Source organism: Petromyzon marinus, unplaced genomic scaffold (genome assembly GCF_048934315.1).
Source record: "Petromyzon marinus isolate PM22_M1 ecotype Great Lakes invasive population unplaced genomic scaffold, UKy_Petmar_22M1.pri1.0 PM_G_Scaffold_49, whole genome shotgun sequence".
In the NCBI taxonomy this organism is placed as follows: domain Eukaryota; kingdom Metazoa; phylum Chordata; class Hyperoartia; order Petromyzontiformes; family Petromyzontidae; genus Petromyzon; species Petromyzon marinus.
The window spans coordinates 840,159-858,610 of NW_027423001.1; the positions used below are offsets into that span (position 1 = coordinate 840,159).

At 51.9% G+C, this 18,452-nt stretch overlaps 1 protein-coding gene across 1 annotated transcript; it reads right to left on the reverse strand.

The window, feature by feature from the left end:
• Positions 1–6,933: 6,933 nt before the first annotated feature.
• LOC142917416 (protocadherin Fat 3-like) lies at positions 6,934–14,283 on the reverse strand. Its single transcript, XM_076062078.1, has 6 exons — positions 14,038–14,283; positions 13,605–13,758; positions 12,980–13,222; positions 11,642–12,010; positions 7,874–8,136; positions 6,934–7,579 (listed from the first exon to the last, which is right to left on the reverse strand). Exons 1-6 carry the CDS (start codon positions 14,266–14,268, stop codon positions 7,571–7,573), a joined length of 1,269 nt encoding a protein of 422 aa, XP_075918193.1. The 5' UTR covers positions 14,269–14,283; the 3' UTR covers positions 6,934–7,570.
• Between the last annotated feature and the right edge of the window lie 4,169 nt (positions 14,284–18,452).

Here is an 18,452-nt window from a genome sequence, read left to right on the forward strand (position 1 = left end):
TTTAAATAACTCCTTGCTGATGCTGAGATGGGGTAATTGTTTTGTTGTTGCCTCCTTGCTTGCTTGGTGCAGTGTTGACAGTGATCGGTGCTACTTTTCTGAACATTATAATTTCTTATTGAGCACACCATGCTTTCCTTTTTCCGAGCAGGTCAAAGTGTAGCCCAACTCAAACGAGCATGGATCTGTGATCATCTACTTCAGTGTTCTTCAGAAATTATCAGAGGGGGGGGAGGGGTAGGGTGGGCACTTTCGCCGATAAGATATCATCAGTGTTAGTGCCACCACCCATTTTAAAACATTGGGTTTGTGGCAGCAGCACGTTGATGATGGGGGTGTTTTCACAAGTTGTGTATTTTCAGGGGCCGCACGTCAGGGGCCCCACTAAAGGCCACCAGCGGGCCCTGCCAGTTGATTCTAACCCAGGATCTGAGCCACTCGGTCACCTGCAAAAAATGCAACGGTCTTGATGGAATGCATTTAATTACGTGAAAATGTAGAATATCTGCAAGATAAAAGGAGGGTAGTTGGAACCATGCCAACCTTAGTCTGCCTCTTTCGCACAATAAAACATTAACTCGCTGAAAATGCAACATAATAATTTTACAATCGTAATGCTCATGGACATAAAATACAGTGAATTGAAAGCACTTACTTTTTATATTTCAATTAGTAAAAAATGTAACTTCCACTCTCATTCACATCCTTAAATGCAAATCCAGAATTTAATGCAGCTTTAGCAAGCGTGTTCATAATGTATGTCAGCTGTTAGAAAATTGGAAAGAAAATCATTTACATTCCAATGATTTTTGGTCTTACGGAAGAATATAAAAGACGTAGAAATAAGAACGGTAATGATAACTGCATTTTCAGTTTTTCAGTTATTTATTTTGGTAGAGCCCTGTGAGCCATTCGGCTCTTGAATCGGGTGCAACTGCAACAAACAAAAAAACAAAAACATGAACAAGAAAACATCTTAAAGTGACTATGTGACTGTGCAAACAGAAAATCCAGGGAAAAAAACAGCAAAAATGTTCCTGAAAAAGCACCGTACACCAAACGCTGTGTGCAAAAATCCCAGTGGGATGCAAGTCAAACAACAACCACAAGACAACTTAGATTAAGGCTATGAGTCTAACTCCGTATTATTAAATATATCCCCAAACACAAATGCGGACACATCACTTTAACTCCATTTAGGAATGGTGGATAATAAAGTGATATGTAATTTCGCAGCCAACGCATTATTCTAAGCGTTGGGTTCTCACATTGTCCAGTCAATGCACAATCAAACGGATTCCAGAAAGGCGTAAAATTTACCCCCGGGGAAGCGCTTTAAGAACGTGATGATGAGAGCATGAGTCACTGCCGGTTAAATGCGTCTGCCGAGTAAATGTATTTGCAGCTCCCCCGCCAATGCCTTTCGCGAATCTCCACAACTGTCAGGACATTTGCCATTCACACATAATGCATCTGTCTCACGAAACACATAGCCAGCCATGTAGGTATAGAACAACGTTCCGTGTGCTGTTAGCACGCCGCTATGTTTACGAAAGCGTGGCTGTGCATCAGGCCCTCGTTAAACAGTGCGGTCTGCACACAATTTAGGTGCCTATCAGATAGGTGAATTTACAAATAAGAAACATTCTTAATGGTAAAGGTTCAAGCTTCAGCCCTGCAATTGCGGTTCACGCCAGGGGGCTCTTCTTCTGCTCGAAGAGCCCCTCCTGTCGGGCATTTTGGTCTCCTCTTGGAAGAGGTGGGAGGACTGACACTTTACCCCACTCCATGTAACCCGCCGATTGATTGATTGTGGTGTACCGTGCATGCTGCTGGCTGGACAGAGTTGGCGAAATGTAAGACCTTACAATTGTTTCAGCTGCCCGATGTAGGAGATTAGAACCTTGCGACGTCTATGTTGCACGTTCAGTGTGACAACCATTACACCACAGCAGTCAAATAATATACTCTTAAAAATATATATATTAAGAAGGGCATACATTCATTCATCACTATCAGCAGCCGTGTTCTATCCACTGCTGGATGAATGCCTCCACACGAAGCCGCAATCCACGTGGGGTGCGATTGTCTCAGACTCTGCTCTCACGTGGTGTCTGGCATACACTTTTTTAAAGCATATAGCAGCATGCACGTCCTTTCGACGTAACCATTCATCCGTAACTATCTCTCCCTCCAGCCAGCTGGCAAAACTTTGTCTAAATATGCACGCATAATAGAGGTTTTCTTTGGGTTAGATCGCGTAAATGTATAAACGTGTCGTTAACTCTACCACTTCTGGATATTCTGCTCGGACGGGGTCTAAATGGGAAAATAACGCACAGTTTTTACTGAAAGAAAACGCATGCTGATGCCTATCTGAATGCAGAGTCACACCCTCACCCTGCACAGAAATCTGCTCTTATCAAGACGCTCATTCATCGAGCTAAGAAAGTGTCAGAAGGTGACAGTCTGAGAAGTGAAATTCCACACGTCAGAGAAGCGCTGCAAATGAAGGGTTACAATGATGCACAAATCAAGAGGGCATTGAATACCAAAACCAAATCAAATAACACGAGCATTGAAACTGCCCAAGTAATTAAAACGATCAAAAAAAGGTACATTGCGGGAGTAACTGATAAACTAGCCAGATGTTTGAAAAAACAAACATCCAACCACTTCGCCACCCCCACGCCCGCCTCGTTCCTGCAACGCCAATGACCCAGCCACCGACTCGCACGACCATCAGCCCCGCACACACAATCATCATCCACTCAGCCTGCACTCAGCGGGCACCGCTGAGCAGTATCACCGGTCACCCACTCGCCGACTCACGTGTCCACCTGCTCACCCACCAACCCTTCCTCGCACCCACCCACCCATCCACCAACCCTTCCACCCACCCACCCTCCCACCCACTCACCCACCCTCCCACCCACTCACCCACCCACCCACTCACCACCTACCAACCCTCCCACCCACCCTCCCACGCATCCACCCACCCTTCCACCCACCAATCCGCCCACCAACCCTCCCACCCATCCACCCATCCACCTACCCTCGCACCCACCCTCTCATCCACAGGTTCATCCACCCATACAATTACCCATATAATCACTCACCCATACAATCAATCACTCACCCATACAATCAATCACTCACCCATACAATCACACTCACCCATACAATCACTCACCCATACAATCACTCACTCACCCATACAATCACTCACTCACCCATACAATCGCTCACCCATACAATCACTCACCCATTCACTCACCCATGCACCCATTGATTCATCCACTCACCGAAGCTGCCTAGCCCTCACTCAGCGACACTCCGACCTATCCACCCACCCAACCACTTGTACTCTCTGATTCTCACTCACTCACCCAATACGCTCACTCACCCACTCAGCCACGCACTCAACCACTTACCCGTTCACCAACTCACCTGCCTACTTGCCCGTCCACTAATCCACCTACCGACAGACCTGCTTAAACCCACTGACCCACTAACTCACCCATCCACTCACTCAACCACTGAACACTCGCCCACTAATCCACGTATCCACTCACTCATCTATATACCCACCCCTCATCTACCCATCCGCTCGCCAATGCACACCCACTCACCCATTCACTCACCCACTTACTCGCCCCATCTACCACTCATCAACCCATCCACTCACCCACCCCCTCACCCAAACTCGCACTCACCTACCCGTCCACTCATCTAATCTTCAACGAATGTACCCACCCATTCACCCACCCAGCTCACCCAAATGCAAAGATCCCCCGTAGAGCCTGAACAGACTTTTGGGACAAGTGCAGTCAGTGAGCAACTGTGAAGGCCGGCACGCCACACGAAGGGATGGGTGTCTAACACCACGCCCGGCCGCCTTTGTCTCCCTAACGTGGCGATGTTTACCCACCGTGCCGGGCCTTCGTTTTCAGGCTGAGTCGACCTAGGGGTAGACCCCGAAATTGGCTTCGGATAATGGTCACTCGTGTGTTGGTGGCCGTGATCGGAGTCGCTGGGATCGTGAAATGAAACGCACGCACACGACCACTCACTTGCATCGCGAAACTCACTCGGCCGTGTTCACCCAACACACAGACTCGCAGACGAATGCAAAGCACCTCCAGCGTGCCTGCACGGACTGTTGGGGCAAGGGCTGTTAGCGAGCACCTATTAAGGCCGGCGTGGAACACGAGGGGTTGGTTTGGCCTGGCCAGCACCACGCGTGGACGCATTTGTCTCCGCCGGTATATTTTAATAAACCCGAGCAGGCACTTATTCAAGGCTGAGTTGACCTAGGCGAGACCCACGATCGTTCAGAAATCACTCTCCATTGATGGTAGGCGTGGTCGGGAATCGAACTCGAATGGCCCAGGTTTATAGCGCAATGCGGTGCCGTCACCACGGTGCTTGTGCCAGGATAGGTGCACTCCGTCATCGTACACACACCAACACACAAACACTCGCACACACACACACACCATCATACACTCACACACCATCACACACTCACACACCAACACACAAACACTCGCACACACAAACACACACACCATCGTACACTCACACACCAACACACACTCACACGAATACTCGCACACACACACCAACACACACCATCACGCATACACACACAACCGCCATTCGCCACTAAGTGGCGTGACGTCACCACGACGCTTGTGCCAGGCCATGTGCACCTTGAGGCAACGTGAAGTGTCGAACGCCCGCTGGCAGGTCACGGGGCAGACCCAGGTGCCACGGGTCGACTGAGATGACTGGCTGATGCACCACCTGTGCCCCCTACTGTGCCAACCTGCTGGGCTATAGCCACCCGGTGCTCCGCTCGTTGTCGTGAGTGTCGCTCCTCCGCCCTACGTTGTTGAATGGAGGGCGACTGCCTCCAACTGCCCAGTAGCGTCCTTCACGAACCTGCTCCATAGAGGCCGATCTTAACACCGCTGGTACCAGTCATTGGCAAGTCCACTCAGCTCCACGTCCTTCTGTACCACATCACTCCACCTCTTATCTAGCCCGTGCCGGTGTAGCCCCCTTGATCCGGCCGAACAAAAGCTGTTTCGGCATGCGGTGGCTGGGTATGCGGGCTACATGACCCAGCCAACGCAGCCTTGCCTGCCGGAGGAGCTCACTGATGGGACCTTGCCCAGATCTTTCTAAGATTTGTGAGCTCCTCACACAATCCAGTCTGGTTAAACCCAGGATGGATCGTAGGCAGGCTAGCCTAAATGTTTCTAACTGGCGAAGATGTTCCATTAGGGGGGTCCACGTTTCGCAAGTATAGAGAAGGGAGGGAATGACCATGGCCGAGAAGACCTGAAGCTTAGTGCGGAGCGACAGACCAAGTAGCTTCCACACAGCGTTACGCAACCGATGAAAAGATATTGCCGCGCGACTGATTCGGAGTGAGACCTCTGCTGTTAAACTGGAGCCGGTCATAAGCACACTGCGCAGGTATGGGAAACTCTCCACTCTCTCCACAACTGCCCCATCACCGATTGGGAGTTGTGGGGGTGGAGTGTACGATGGTACAGAATACCCAGGCAGGTGCTTAGTTTTGGTGGGGCTGATGGTAAGGCCCCATCTCTTAGTGGGACGCTCCAGTCTCAGCAGTAGCGTCTCCAACTCCTCCTCTGAATGAGCAGCTATTACCAAATCATCGGCATGCATAACGTGGTTGAGCAATAAGGAGCCATCCCTTTACCACACCCGGGCATCGATCAGCCTCCCATTATATCTGTACCAAATGGAGATTCCCCCCATATAGCTATTGAAGGCTTCACGAACTACGTGGTCAAAATAGATGTTAAATAATGTGGGAGCCAGAAGACATCCCTGTCGCACCCCAAGGTGTACAGGGAATGGCTCTGACTCCCGGCCACGTAGTTTTACCCGGGCCCGCTCACCATCATGAAGGTCTTTAATGATCGTGAGCAGATGGTCAGGGACTCCAAAAGCACGAAGAACAACCCAGAGCCCAGGCCTACTGATGGTATCATAGGCCTTGACCAGGTCAATAAAGCAGAGATGTAGGTTTTGCTGGAATTCCCTACACCTCTGCTGTAGCAGACGGACAGAAAATATGGCATCTGTGCAGGACCACCCTTTCCTGAAACCGCATTGGGGCTTCGCAAGCCTCTCCTCAGCGTGCCTGGCAAGGCGATGTTGAATAATCTTTGCCAGGACCTTTCCCGGCACACTGAGGAGTGAGATGCCCCTGTAGTTGTTAGAGTCTGTGCGGCCCCCCTTCTTAAAGAGGGGGACCACCAGGGCATCCTTCCAATCCTGCGGAACCCGTCCAGTGGTCCAGACTGTTGTTATGATGTCATATAGGGCAGTTTGTGCACAAACGCCACCCTCCCTCAGCATTTCGCTTGGGAGATCATCTCTACCCGCTGCCTTTCCTGGTCTCAGACTCCGGAACGCCTTCAGTACTTCCTCAACAGATGGCATTTCAGCCAGCCACTCACAGGGGGTGACTTAGAAATAGGTTTTACCCTTTTAACTGGCACAAAAACTGACACCTTTATTCAAGGCATCGTGTTTGCAATAACAACACAAGCAGTCAAAATGCAAAAAAAGAGACAACTCTGATAATAATATGCACTGTCCTTGAATTTGATTGGTCCACACCCGGGACGTCTTTTCTTAGAGCCTAGTATCCACTGGTGTTGGACCAGAAGACGCCAAAAGGTGTACAACTCAAAAACAGCACACTATCAGAGTATTGAGGGCTCGGTTGAGCATTTACATTATGAGACCTCCTTCGCCAGTAACAAGATATAGAAGTAGGTTTTACCCTTTTAACTGGCACAAAAACTGACACCTTTATTCAAGGCATCGTGTGTGCAATAACCACAACACAAGCAGTCAAAATGCAAACAAAAAAGATGCTGTTTAATGGCACTCCGCTCCAGTGCAACGGGGGGGGGGGGGGGGGTGGGGTCGATGGTGCTCGCAGCGAATCCGAGGAAAGAACTGATGAGTGAACGCATCGAGTTAATTTTACAGCGGACAGAGAGGAGTGCGAGCATCCAACGCACCGTTATCAGCGGCAAATTTAAAGATTTCGGGTTTAGTAACATCTACCAGAGCCGATGTGTTCCGAAGAAAAAACATTGAACAAAAAAAAGATAACAGCCCCTTACTCGGCGGTCAATCGTTTTTTTGTTGCCGCACCGCACAGCAAAATGCTAATTGTCTTGCAACACAAACAAAACGAGGAGGAGGGGCTTTAATTCAATGGCACCAGGGCACTGCCGTGGCGGCTAACGTTTGCCCGAGCCGTGCCACAAGTCCCCTCCGATGCTAACCGACAGCGGATACGTTGGAGGCGTGCGATCCTCGCCTGGCGGGGTGCATCACCCAAGCGGCGACGTACAATTAGGCACCAACAATAAAACAACATCCGTCAGCCTTGAGTTGAGTGATCTGCACGCGGACACGCTCCCGCAACGAGCGAGCGAGGGGCTCCGTTGGTCAAACGAGGATGCAGCATCTCCTCCTCCTCGCTGCTGGCGTCGCCGGCTGCTCCACTCTACGGACGCTGCAGCGGTGAAGGAGACAGACGGCGGTGGCAAAAAACACACAACACAAACACAGCAGAGAGACAGCTTTAACCACAACACAAACACCGCTAGAGAGACAGCTTTAACTATAACACCGCAAGAGAGACAGCTTTAACCACGACACAAACCCTACCACCCACCATGATCATCATCATGCTGCTGCTGCTGCTGGTTTAGTGACGACCTAAACGCGATGTTACAGGTTAACGCCGTCACCGTGACGACGGTCTGGCGATGACGTAACCGGCATTGTCACGGGTCGACGCCGTTACCGTGACGATGGCATCACCAGGCAGGGCATCCTCCTCCCCGACGACGGCGCTCTTCTCGGCGAACAGCGCATCGTTGACGTCGGTGACGTCCACGGTCACCACGGTGATGGCGCTCGGCGAGGTCGCCGCTCCTCCAGCGTCGTCGCCTTCGCCGCCGTCGCCGGCGGCGGCGACGACGGCGACGGCGGCGGCGGCCCACACCGTCAGGTAGTGGTGGCGGCGCTTGTTGTAGTCCAGGGCCCTCGCCACGACGCTTATGACGCCTGGGGCAACACGGCACACACAGCACGCACGCACACAGCGCACACAGCACGCACGCACACAGCACACACACACAGCACACACACAGCGCACACACACAGCACACACACAGCACGCACTCACACAGCACGCACACAGCACGCACTCACACAGCACGCACACAGCACGCACGCAGCATGCACACAGCACACACACAGAACGCACGCACACGGCACACAGCAAACAGCACACACACAGAACGCACCTCTGCGTGAGTCTATGGATCTCTGTGCGAGACAGAGACCTGTTGTATATATAGGTGTTATGAAAATTGATGAAAATAATGAAAATTAAATGAAATTTGAAATTTGCATAATTTATCCGAAATTATGTTAATTAGTGTAATTATGCGCATAAATTATGCTGATTCGAGAGATAATCGTATTAATTTATGCGAGTGGCCGTGGTTAGGATAATGCAGGTCGTTATGGATTATCAGGTCGAGCCTCGGTGACGAGGTTTGGTTATTAATTGGAATAACGCAATTAATCGTATGCAGTGACGCAGGCGTTGTGAGCGTGAATGAGAGAGAGTCGATTCGACTCTGCTCTTTAATTCCGTATTATCGATAAGGATACGATTACTCTCGATTGAACATTATGAATTATGTGTGTTATGGATTATGTGTGGTGATAGTGTGCATATGATAGGTCCCCAGGATTCAGATCTCATACGCAGAACAATATTATGCAGAATTTCAGGAAGAATCACACACAAACCTTCTGCTTTAATCAATTTTATTTCTAGCTAACTTTAATTTTTGGATAATATGAAAACTCAATCTCGGGATTTTGGAATTTCAACACAGCGTTAACATGATACCATCACGATTGCGTTGTTTCACCTCGATAGCGGCACCTGTGGTTAATTCCCGACGCGTAACGCAATCGATCGGTTGTTGAGAGAGAGATTAAAAACATGCAAACTATTCTATCAAAACCTTAACCTTAAAATATGCAAACTCGTATTCTTGAATGATTACACAACACGGCACTCGGTCTTTGATTCGTATCCAATCCTTAATACATTCTGATATGCGAAATTATTATGCTTGAAATCGTCAGCACAGTACCATGGCGATGTTCGTTCATTGATTCATCAACGATTATGCAATTAAAGCGTTCGACTGAAATAATTCTGATTGCCTCATCAACGTAACTCAATGGGTGGCGATGTTTTTCGTTATCAGCTAATAGTTGACGCAGTTATCATGAGTCTTGTATGTTTAATGGGAGGGTTGTTGATTTCTTGCGTTGAGCAAACGCCTAGGTTGATTTCCTTGTCAAAAACAAATGTTTGTTCATTGTGTAGCGGTGGGTGAGTGAGGAGGGAGTGTGTGGAGGAGGGGTTGCATACGACCGGCTGCCAGTTTCTGTCCACCGCTGGCTGGATGAGTCAGCACGACGCTCGCCGTCGTCGCGCCGATGGGTGTTGAGTGCAGGACCGCTTCCCTCTCAGCCCTGGTGACGCGAAGTTGCGCGCTGTAGCACGCTGGTGGCACGCTGTTGGCACGCGCTGGTGCTGATGCTGGTGGCACGCTGGTGGCGCGCTGTTGGCACGCGCTGGTGCTGGTGCTGATGGCACGCTGGTGGCGCGCGCTCCCTCTCCTTGAAGATGCGCGAACGCGCCCGTGCTGATTCGCTGACAGCAGTTTCCTCCACTGCTGGCTGAGCTGCGCCGGTGCGCGCTCTTTCCGCTGCTGTAGTATCTGACGCTGCGCTCGCGGGCGACAGGTCAAGTTTTTCTTCTGCTGAGTGAGCCGAGTCGCACGCGCTCTCTTTGTTGAGGTTGTTGGCGGCTCTCTGACAGCAGGTTTCCTCCACTGCTGTATGACTCAAGTCGCACGCGCTTGGTCACTGGTTTGCTGAAGTTGTTGGCGGCTGCTCGTGCTTTTCTGCTGCTGGTTGAGCCACGTTGCACGTGCTTTCTATGTGGAGATGCTCGAGTGCTCTCAGCGCTGATTCGCTGATACTTTGTTGGCGGCTGGCCAAGCTTTTTCTTCAGTTGAGTGAGTTGAGTCGCACGTGCTCTCTCTGTTGAAGTGCGCGAACGCGCCCGTGCTGGTTCGCTGACAGCAGGTTTCCTCCACTGCTGTATGACTCACTTTTGTTGATACAGCGCGACTCAGCGATCCTCGCTACTCAGCGAGGCTCGGAGCCAGCCGCTCCATGCGACTGCTCGTCCTGTGGACGTCTTGACTCGCTGATCTGTCTTGACTCTTGACTTAACTTCACTGACTTTTGAAAATGCGGCTGACCGTTATATTCAAAGACAATTCTCTCTGCGCAGTGAAAAAAAAGGGGGGGGCGGGGTCTGTGTGTGTGAGTTCGTGTGTGTACAGATGGCTCCTGCGATAACGATCTGTTTGCCCTGGCGTGAAATTCCTCTCTCGCGCTCTTCGGGAGAGACAAAGGTGGTCGGGAGCACCTATCTCTTCATACTTTCGACTTATATTTCTCAAATACCATTTGGTCCCATGTTCGCCATGACTCGTGTTTGTAACTACGTCCTCCCGACACCTCTCGGTTTACCGAGGTTCGAATTGTTATGATGGAATTATTAAAAAGAAAAATAATTTTCATCCTGAGTTTAAGAGGTCCGTTTCCAGATTGTTGGAATCCATATCCCTTGGTTCTGTAAGGTTCTATAATGGAATATCGTTTAAGGTTAACACGTTATTATTAATGTTATATTGCAATTTCTTTAAAACTTGTTTGTCTGGTTGCCGTGTGTGGGGTGGGGTGTGTCTCCTCATCAAACCCGGCTGGCTTTTCCAGATGGCCCCTTGTGATAAGGTGTAATTCCTGCTTCTCTGCGCTGTGAGAGAGACAAAGGTGGTCGGGGTTGCTTGGGATATTGTTTAAACTCTTTCGTAAGTTTGCCCGTTCGCCTCATTCCTTCTCGATAACCTTTGATGTGACTCGGTATTTTGTCTCCAAGCTTTGTTTTAACAGTAAAAGTATTAAAGGTGAAAATCATTTGATAGCGAATTAATTATTGGATAATAATTCACTGATGTATCTGGTGGCCTGGACTTGATTGGAGTGAGCGCGAGGACAGCTAACTTTAGCTTATTCTTGTTATTGCATTTTAATTTTGAACCGTTGTTTAAAAAAATAGTTTAACCCGTGGGCGTCCTCATTTCTGGCTTGCGGAGGGCTTCCCTCTGCGTGACCTCCCTTAGGGCACATCAAACTCTTGTTCATCTGGAGATCTTCGCAGATAGCTGCTAACATCCTCGCCTCGAGAGTTTTATTATTTATTTATTTATTAATGGCCTGTTTATGACCGACACCTGGTTTTTCGTGTGCCTGGCTTACGGGTTTTATTAATTATTTTTTCCGTTTGTTAAAAAAAAAATATGATATATATAACGGCAAATATTATTGTTAATATCAATTTTGGAAAAGGCTCGAATACAACAGACCCAAGAGGGCCGCCGTCTGTGCCCCGTGCCGCGTCTCTCACCGAGCCTCCGGTCGATTCCGAACGCCCCGAGCTCGTTGCCGCCGGCGATGCCGTAGCTCGGCGCGCCCGCCCCGCCGAAGGTGGCCGCCACGGTGACGACCACGGTGCCTGGCGCCGCGTCCTCCGGCACGGCGACGCGGTAAGCCGGCCGCCGGAACGCTGGGGCGGCGACGTCGTCGTCACGGAGAGACACGGAAATCGCCGCGGTGATTTGCTTGCCCCCCCCCCCGGCGCGGGCGAGCACCGTGAGGTTGTAGAGGGCACGGCGCTCCAGCGGACGCTTGACGACGATGAGGCCCGAGCGGACGTCGATGGCGAAGCGGTAGCCAGCCGAGTCCAGCAGAGAGTGAGTCACCCCGCGGCGGCGGCCTAAAACACACAACAACCGCCATTCGCCACTAAGTGGCGGTGGCGTCACCACGGCGCTTGTGCCAGGCAATGTGCACCTTGAGGCAGTCAAGTGAAGTGTCGAACGCCCGCTGGCAGGAGGTCATGGGGCAGACCCAGGTGCCACGGGTCGACTGACTGAGATGACTGAGATAACTGGCTGAAGCACCACCTGTACCGCCTACTGTGCCAACCTGCTGTGCTTTAGCCACCCGGCGCTCCGCTCGTTGTTGTGAGCGTCGCTCCTCCGCCCTCCGTTGTTGTTGGAGGGCGACTGCCTCCAACTGCCCAGTAGCGTCCTTCACGAGCCTCCTCCACAGAGGCCGATCTCGAGACCGCTGGTACCGGTCATCGGCAAGTCCACTCAGCTCCACGTCCTCCTGTACCACGTCACTCCATCTCTTCTCTAGCCTGTGCCGCGCCCGTTTAGCCCCCTCGATCCGGCCAAGCAAAAGCTGTTTCGGCATGCGGTGGCTGGGCATGCAGGCCACATGACCCAGCCAACGCAGCCTTGCCTGCTGGAGGAGCTCACCGATGGGAATGTGTCCAGATCGCCAAAGCCAAAGATCCCACGTGTAGCCTCAGACTTTTGCGGCAAGTGCTGTCAGCGAGTAGCACCTATAAAGGCCGGCACTGTGGCACACGCGTGGGTGGTTGGCCAGCACCACGCCCGGCCGCCTTTGCCTCCCTACTGGTGATGTTTACACACCGCACCAGGTACTCATTTGAGGCTGAGTCGACCTAGGGGAGGCCCGGGACCGGTTTAGATAATCGTCACTGGTGTTGGCCGTGAGCGGGAATCGAACCCCGGTCGCCGGGTTCGTAGCGCGGCGTAGCGCTAACCGCTACACCACCGCTCCCCATAATGTACACACTCACGTGTGTACGTGTACGTCATCATCGTCATTGTCATCATCATCTCCGTCGTCATCGTCAACTTCGTCACCGTACCCAGGTCGGAGTCGACGGCGCGCGCGCTCGTCACCGCCGTCCCCACGCCGGCGTGGCGCCAACGCAGGGTGACGGCACGGGGGGGCGACCCCGCGAGGAAGCGCGGGGCCGAATCGTCCACGTCCTCCACCCTCACGAGGACCTTCGCCCGGCAGGAGCGGCCGCCCCCGTCGGTCGCGGCCACGGTGAGCGCGTGAACCGCGGCGGCCTCGCGGTCCAGCGGCGCCAGTGTGAAGAGCTTCCCTACGCGGGGCCACGCCGACGAGAGATGTTAACTACCTCGCATGGTACGCAGGAGGTCGTGGGTTCAATCCCGTCCCCGACGATGCCTGCTGCTGTATATTTGGAGTTACGCCTCTCCCAACATCTCATAGCCACTGTGGTGATGATAACTACCTCGCCTGGTACGCAGGAGATCGTGGGTTCCATCCCGACCCCCACCCTGGCTGCTGCTGTAAATTTGGAGTTTACGTCTCTCTCATCATCATCACCACAGTGGCTATGAGATGTTAACTACCACGCCTGGTACGCAGGAGCTCGTGGGTTCGATCCCGACCCTAACGACTATGAGAGTGAGAGGAGTGTGAGAGGAGCGTGACTATGCGAGTGACAGGAGGAGTGTTACCGCTGACGGGGTGCAAGCGGAAGAGCGTCGCTCCGGGGTCGTGCAGCGAGTATTTGACGGTGCCGTTAGGGCCGAGGTCGGAGTCACGGGCGAAAACGCTCAGCATGAAGACTCCTGGTGCGACGTCCTCCAGCACGGTGACGTTGTACCACAGCTGGGGGGACACCGTGGGGCACAGCGGTAGTATGGTAGTAGTGGTGGAAGTGGTGGTAGTCGTGGTAGTAGTGGTGGTGGTATTAGTGTTTGTACTGGTAGTGGTGTTGGTATTAGTGGTAGTAGTGGTGGTGGTATTAGTGGTATAGTGGTGTTGGTATTAGTGGTATAGTGGTGTTGGTGTTGTATTAGTGGTGACGTCACCACCACTTAGTGGCTAATGGCGGTTGTCGTTGTTGTAGTGTGTGGGTCTGTGCGGCGAGTCTACGGACACCGGTACCTTGTCACACACGGGGTCGTTGTCATTGACGTCCAGCACGATGACGACCACGACGACCGTCCTCGCGTAGGTGCCGTCCGTGGCCGTCACCCGCAAGCGGTGGTACTCTTTCTCCTCGCGGTCGAGCGGCCGCTCCAGGCGCAGCGTCCGCTCGCCCCCCATGTTGACGGGGCCGAGGGAGAAGTGGCCCAGCGGGTCGCCGCCTGCGGTGGGTAGGACGCGGTCGTCCATCGCCGTCGTGACGGAGAGGGAGTTTTAATTTCTCTCTCACGACGACGATTGCTTGTGTTGCGATCGAAACGTCGCGATATTTTATCTCTCGCTCGCTGTGTGTCTCTCTCTCTGTCTCTCTCTGTGTCTCTCCCTCTATCCCAATGTCTCTCTCTCTCTGTCTCTCTCTGTCTATCTCTCTGCGTCTCTCTATCCCCATGTCTCTCTCTCTCTCTCTGTCTCTCTCTGTCTCTGTGTCTCTCTATGTTTGTCTCTCTCTCTCTGTGCCTCTTACTCTATCCCAATGTCTCTGTCTCTCTCTCTGTGTGTGTCTCTCTCTATCCCAATGTCTCTCTCTCTGGCTCTCTCTGTCTATCTCTCTGCGTCTCTCTATCCCCATCTATCTCTGTCTCTGTGTCTCTCTGTGTTTGTCTCTCTCTCTGTGTCTCTCTCTCTGTCTATCTCTCTGTGTCTCTCTCTATCCCCATGTCTCTCTCCCTGTGTCTCCCTGTCTCCCCGTGTTTCAGCCCACACGAACCCGCGTGTCTCTCTGCTGCACTGGAGCTCCACCAGGCTGGACCTCACCATCTCCCACGTCTCCACGCTGGACCAGGGGGTCTACAGCTGCTCCCTCTTCAGCCTGGGGACCCCCATGGCTTACGCCCTGCTCACCGTCGGTGGTGAGCGACGCTCACCTCACCTCTCTCTCTCTCTACCTCAGACACTCACAGAGACACACAGACACACACAGACACACACACAGACACACACACAGACACACACACAGACACACATACACAGACAGACACACACACACAGACACACACACATAGACACACACACACAGACACACACACACAGACACACAGACACAGACAGACACACAGACAGAAACACACACAGACACATAGAGAGAGGCACACACACAGACACACACAGATACAGGCACACACACAGATACACACACACACAGACACAACAACCGCCATTCGCCACTAAGTGGCGGTGACGTCACCACGACGCTTGTGCCAGGCCATGTGCACCCTGAGGCCACGTGAAGTGTCGAACGCCCGCTGGCAGGAGGTCACGGGGCAGACCCAGGTGCCACGGGTCGACTGACTGAGATGACTGGCTGATGCACCACCTGTGCCCCCTACTGTGCCAACCTGCTGTGCTTTAGCCACCCGGCGCTCCGCTCGTTGTTGTGAGCGTCGCTCCTCCGCCCTCCGTTGTTGTTGGATGGAGGGCGACTGCCTCCAACTGCCCAGTAGCAGCGTCCTTCACGAGCCTCCTCCACAGAGACACACACAGACACAGACACACACAGACACACATTTTAAAAGACACACAGACACACAGACAACAACCGCCATTCGCCACTAATTTCCCTTGTCTTCCTGCTCTCGCAGCCACTACCGCCACCACCATCACCACCACCACCCCCACCACCGCCCCCACCACCACCACCACCCCCCCCACCACCACCACCACCGCCCCCACCACCACCACCGCCCCCACCACCACCACCCCCCCCACCACCACCACCGCCACCACCACCCTGCCCACCTCCTGCACCTCCCCACGCTCGTGCGGGTGACTGCGGGCGACGCGGCGACGCTCTCCGCCCCCGCCAGCGCCGTGGGCCCCTCCTCCTCCTGCTGCTCCGTGCGCTGGACGGCGACGCTGACGGCGCTGTCCCTGGCGGCCTCCCTGCTCGCGAGTTATTGACGGCCTCGCCCGGTACGCGGGAGGTCAGGGGTTAGATCCCCAGACCCTGACCACGTCTGCTGCTGCTGTATATTTTAGAGTTTGCGGTGTCTCTCATCATCATCATCACGGTGGCTGCGGAGTTGTTGACTGCCTCGCCTGGTACGCGGGAGGTCGAGGGTTAGATCCCCAGACCCTGATCACGTCTGCTGCTGCTGCTGTATATTTTAGAGTTTGCGGTGTCTCCCATCATCATCATCACGGTGGTTACGGAGTTGTTGACTGCCTCGCCTGCTACGCGGGAGGTCCTGCTGCTACGGCACGAACACAACATTCCCATTCTGTCCACAGTAGAGTTTGTTTTTGTGTTAAGTGGCGTAAATATATAAACGCTGTGTGGTCAAACCCGCCACCGCCTGACAGCCAATTTGTCAGGTTTAGTGTCACGTAAACAAAACGTGCCAATTAGTTACTAGTTTATAGTGTAGTGTATAGAGTAGTGTTTGGTGGCGTGTATAGTGTAGTGTATAGTAGTGTATGGTGTAGTGTATAGTAGTGTATAGTGTAGTTTATAGTGTAGTGTATAGAGTAGTGTATGGTGTCGTGTATAGTGTAGTGTATAGAAGTGTATAGAGTAGTGTATGGTGTCGTGTATAGTGTAGTGTATAGTAGTGTATAGTGAAGAGTATAGCAGTGTATAGTGTAGTATATAGTGTAGTGTATAATGTAGAGTATAGTGTAGTGTATAGTAGTGTATAGTGTAGTATACTAGTTCAACACTATCCGGTTGTGTGTTGGAGAGTAAAACAACTACAACATTTACAATTATAGTTTTGTGTATAGTAGTGTAGTGTATAGTAGTGTAGTGTATAATGTAGTGTATAGTTTAGTGTATAGTATAGTGTAGTCTATAGTATAGTGTAGTATATAGTAGTGCATAGTGTAGTGGAAATTGTGTGGTATAGTAGTGTATAGTGCAATGTACAGTGTAGTGTATAGTAGTTTATAGTATAGTGTAGTGTGTAGTGTAGTTTACAGTGTAGTGTATAGTTTAGTTTATAGTGTAGTGTATAGTGTACTGTTTTGTAGTGTGTAGTCTCTAGTGTAAAGTGTAGAGTATAGTGTAGTGTATAGTGTAGTTTATAGTGTAGTGTACAGTGTAGTTTATAGTGTGTAGTGTATAGTGGTTGAGTAGTGTAGTGTATAGTGTAGTTTTTAGTGTAGTGTATAGTGGAGTGTATAGTGTAGTTTATAGTGTAGTGTACCTCCGAGCCAGAGGACATCCCTGTCATACCCAAAAGTGTACAGGGAATGGCTCCGACTCCTGGCCACGTAGTTTTGCCAGGGCCCGCTCACCATCATGAAGGTCCTTAATAATCGTGAGCAGAGGGTCAGGGACTCTGAAAGCACGAAGAACAATCCAGAGCCCAGGCCTACTGATGGTATCATAGGCCTTGACAAGGCCAATAAAGCAGAGATGTAGGTCTTGTTGGAATTCCCTACACCTCTGCTGTAGCAGGCGGACAAAATATGGCATCTTTGCAGGACCGCCCTTTCCTCAAACAGCATTGGGGCTCCGCAAGCCTCTCCTCAGCATGCCTATCGAAGCGATGTTGAATAATCCTTGAGATGCCCCTGTAGTTGTTACAGTCTGTGCGGTCCCCCTTCTTAAAGAGGGGGACCACCAGGGCATCCTTCCAATCCTGCGGAACCCGTCCAGTGGTCCAGACTGTTGTTAAGATGTCATGTAGGGCAGTCTGTGCACAAAGGCCACCCTCCCTCAGCATTTCGCTTGGGAGATCATCTCTGCCCGCTGCCTTTCCTGGTCTCAGGCTCTGGATCGCCTTCAGTACTTCCTCAACAGATGGCACCTCAGCCAGCCACTCACAGAGGGTGACTTCTTACAATATTTTAGGCATCACAGCCTCAGCAGGGTTATCCCACTTTGTCCCACATTTTCCAGGCTGAGAGATATCCCCTCCCCCAGGGCCTCACAGAAATGCTCAGCAAATCTGCAAACCTGTTCCTGGGGGTCGGAGATTGGATCACCGTTCTTTCCCCTAATGATGGTAATAGGTATGGCGCTGCAGGTTACTTTTTTGATGGAGTTAAAGAGCGATTTGTGATCGCGGGCCATTGAGGCAGACTCCATCTCCTCAGCAACCCACAACCACCTCCCATCATTGCAGCGCCTAACGGCTCTCCGTACCTCCAAGCGAAGGCTGTGGTAAGCCTCCTCAATCTACGACATGGGATGTTGTAGCCAATGAGATTGGGCCTGTCGCTTTTTCTCAGCCAGTCTGAACACCTCCTCTGTCAGCCTGGGTCTCTGGGGAGGTCTGGACCGTTTTCCCAAATCAGCCATTGCAGCTGCATGAGCCACAGTCCTAAACGCCGCCTATTTCCCCTCGACATCAGGAGGAGTGGGGGACGATGCCAACCCCAGCCACAAGCGATGATGACATTTTCACTTGCAGCTTTCATCAGCTAGCTGAGAC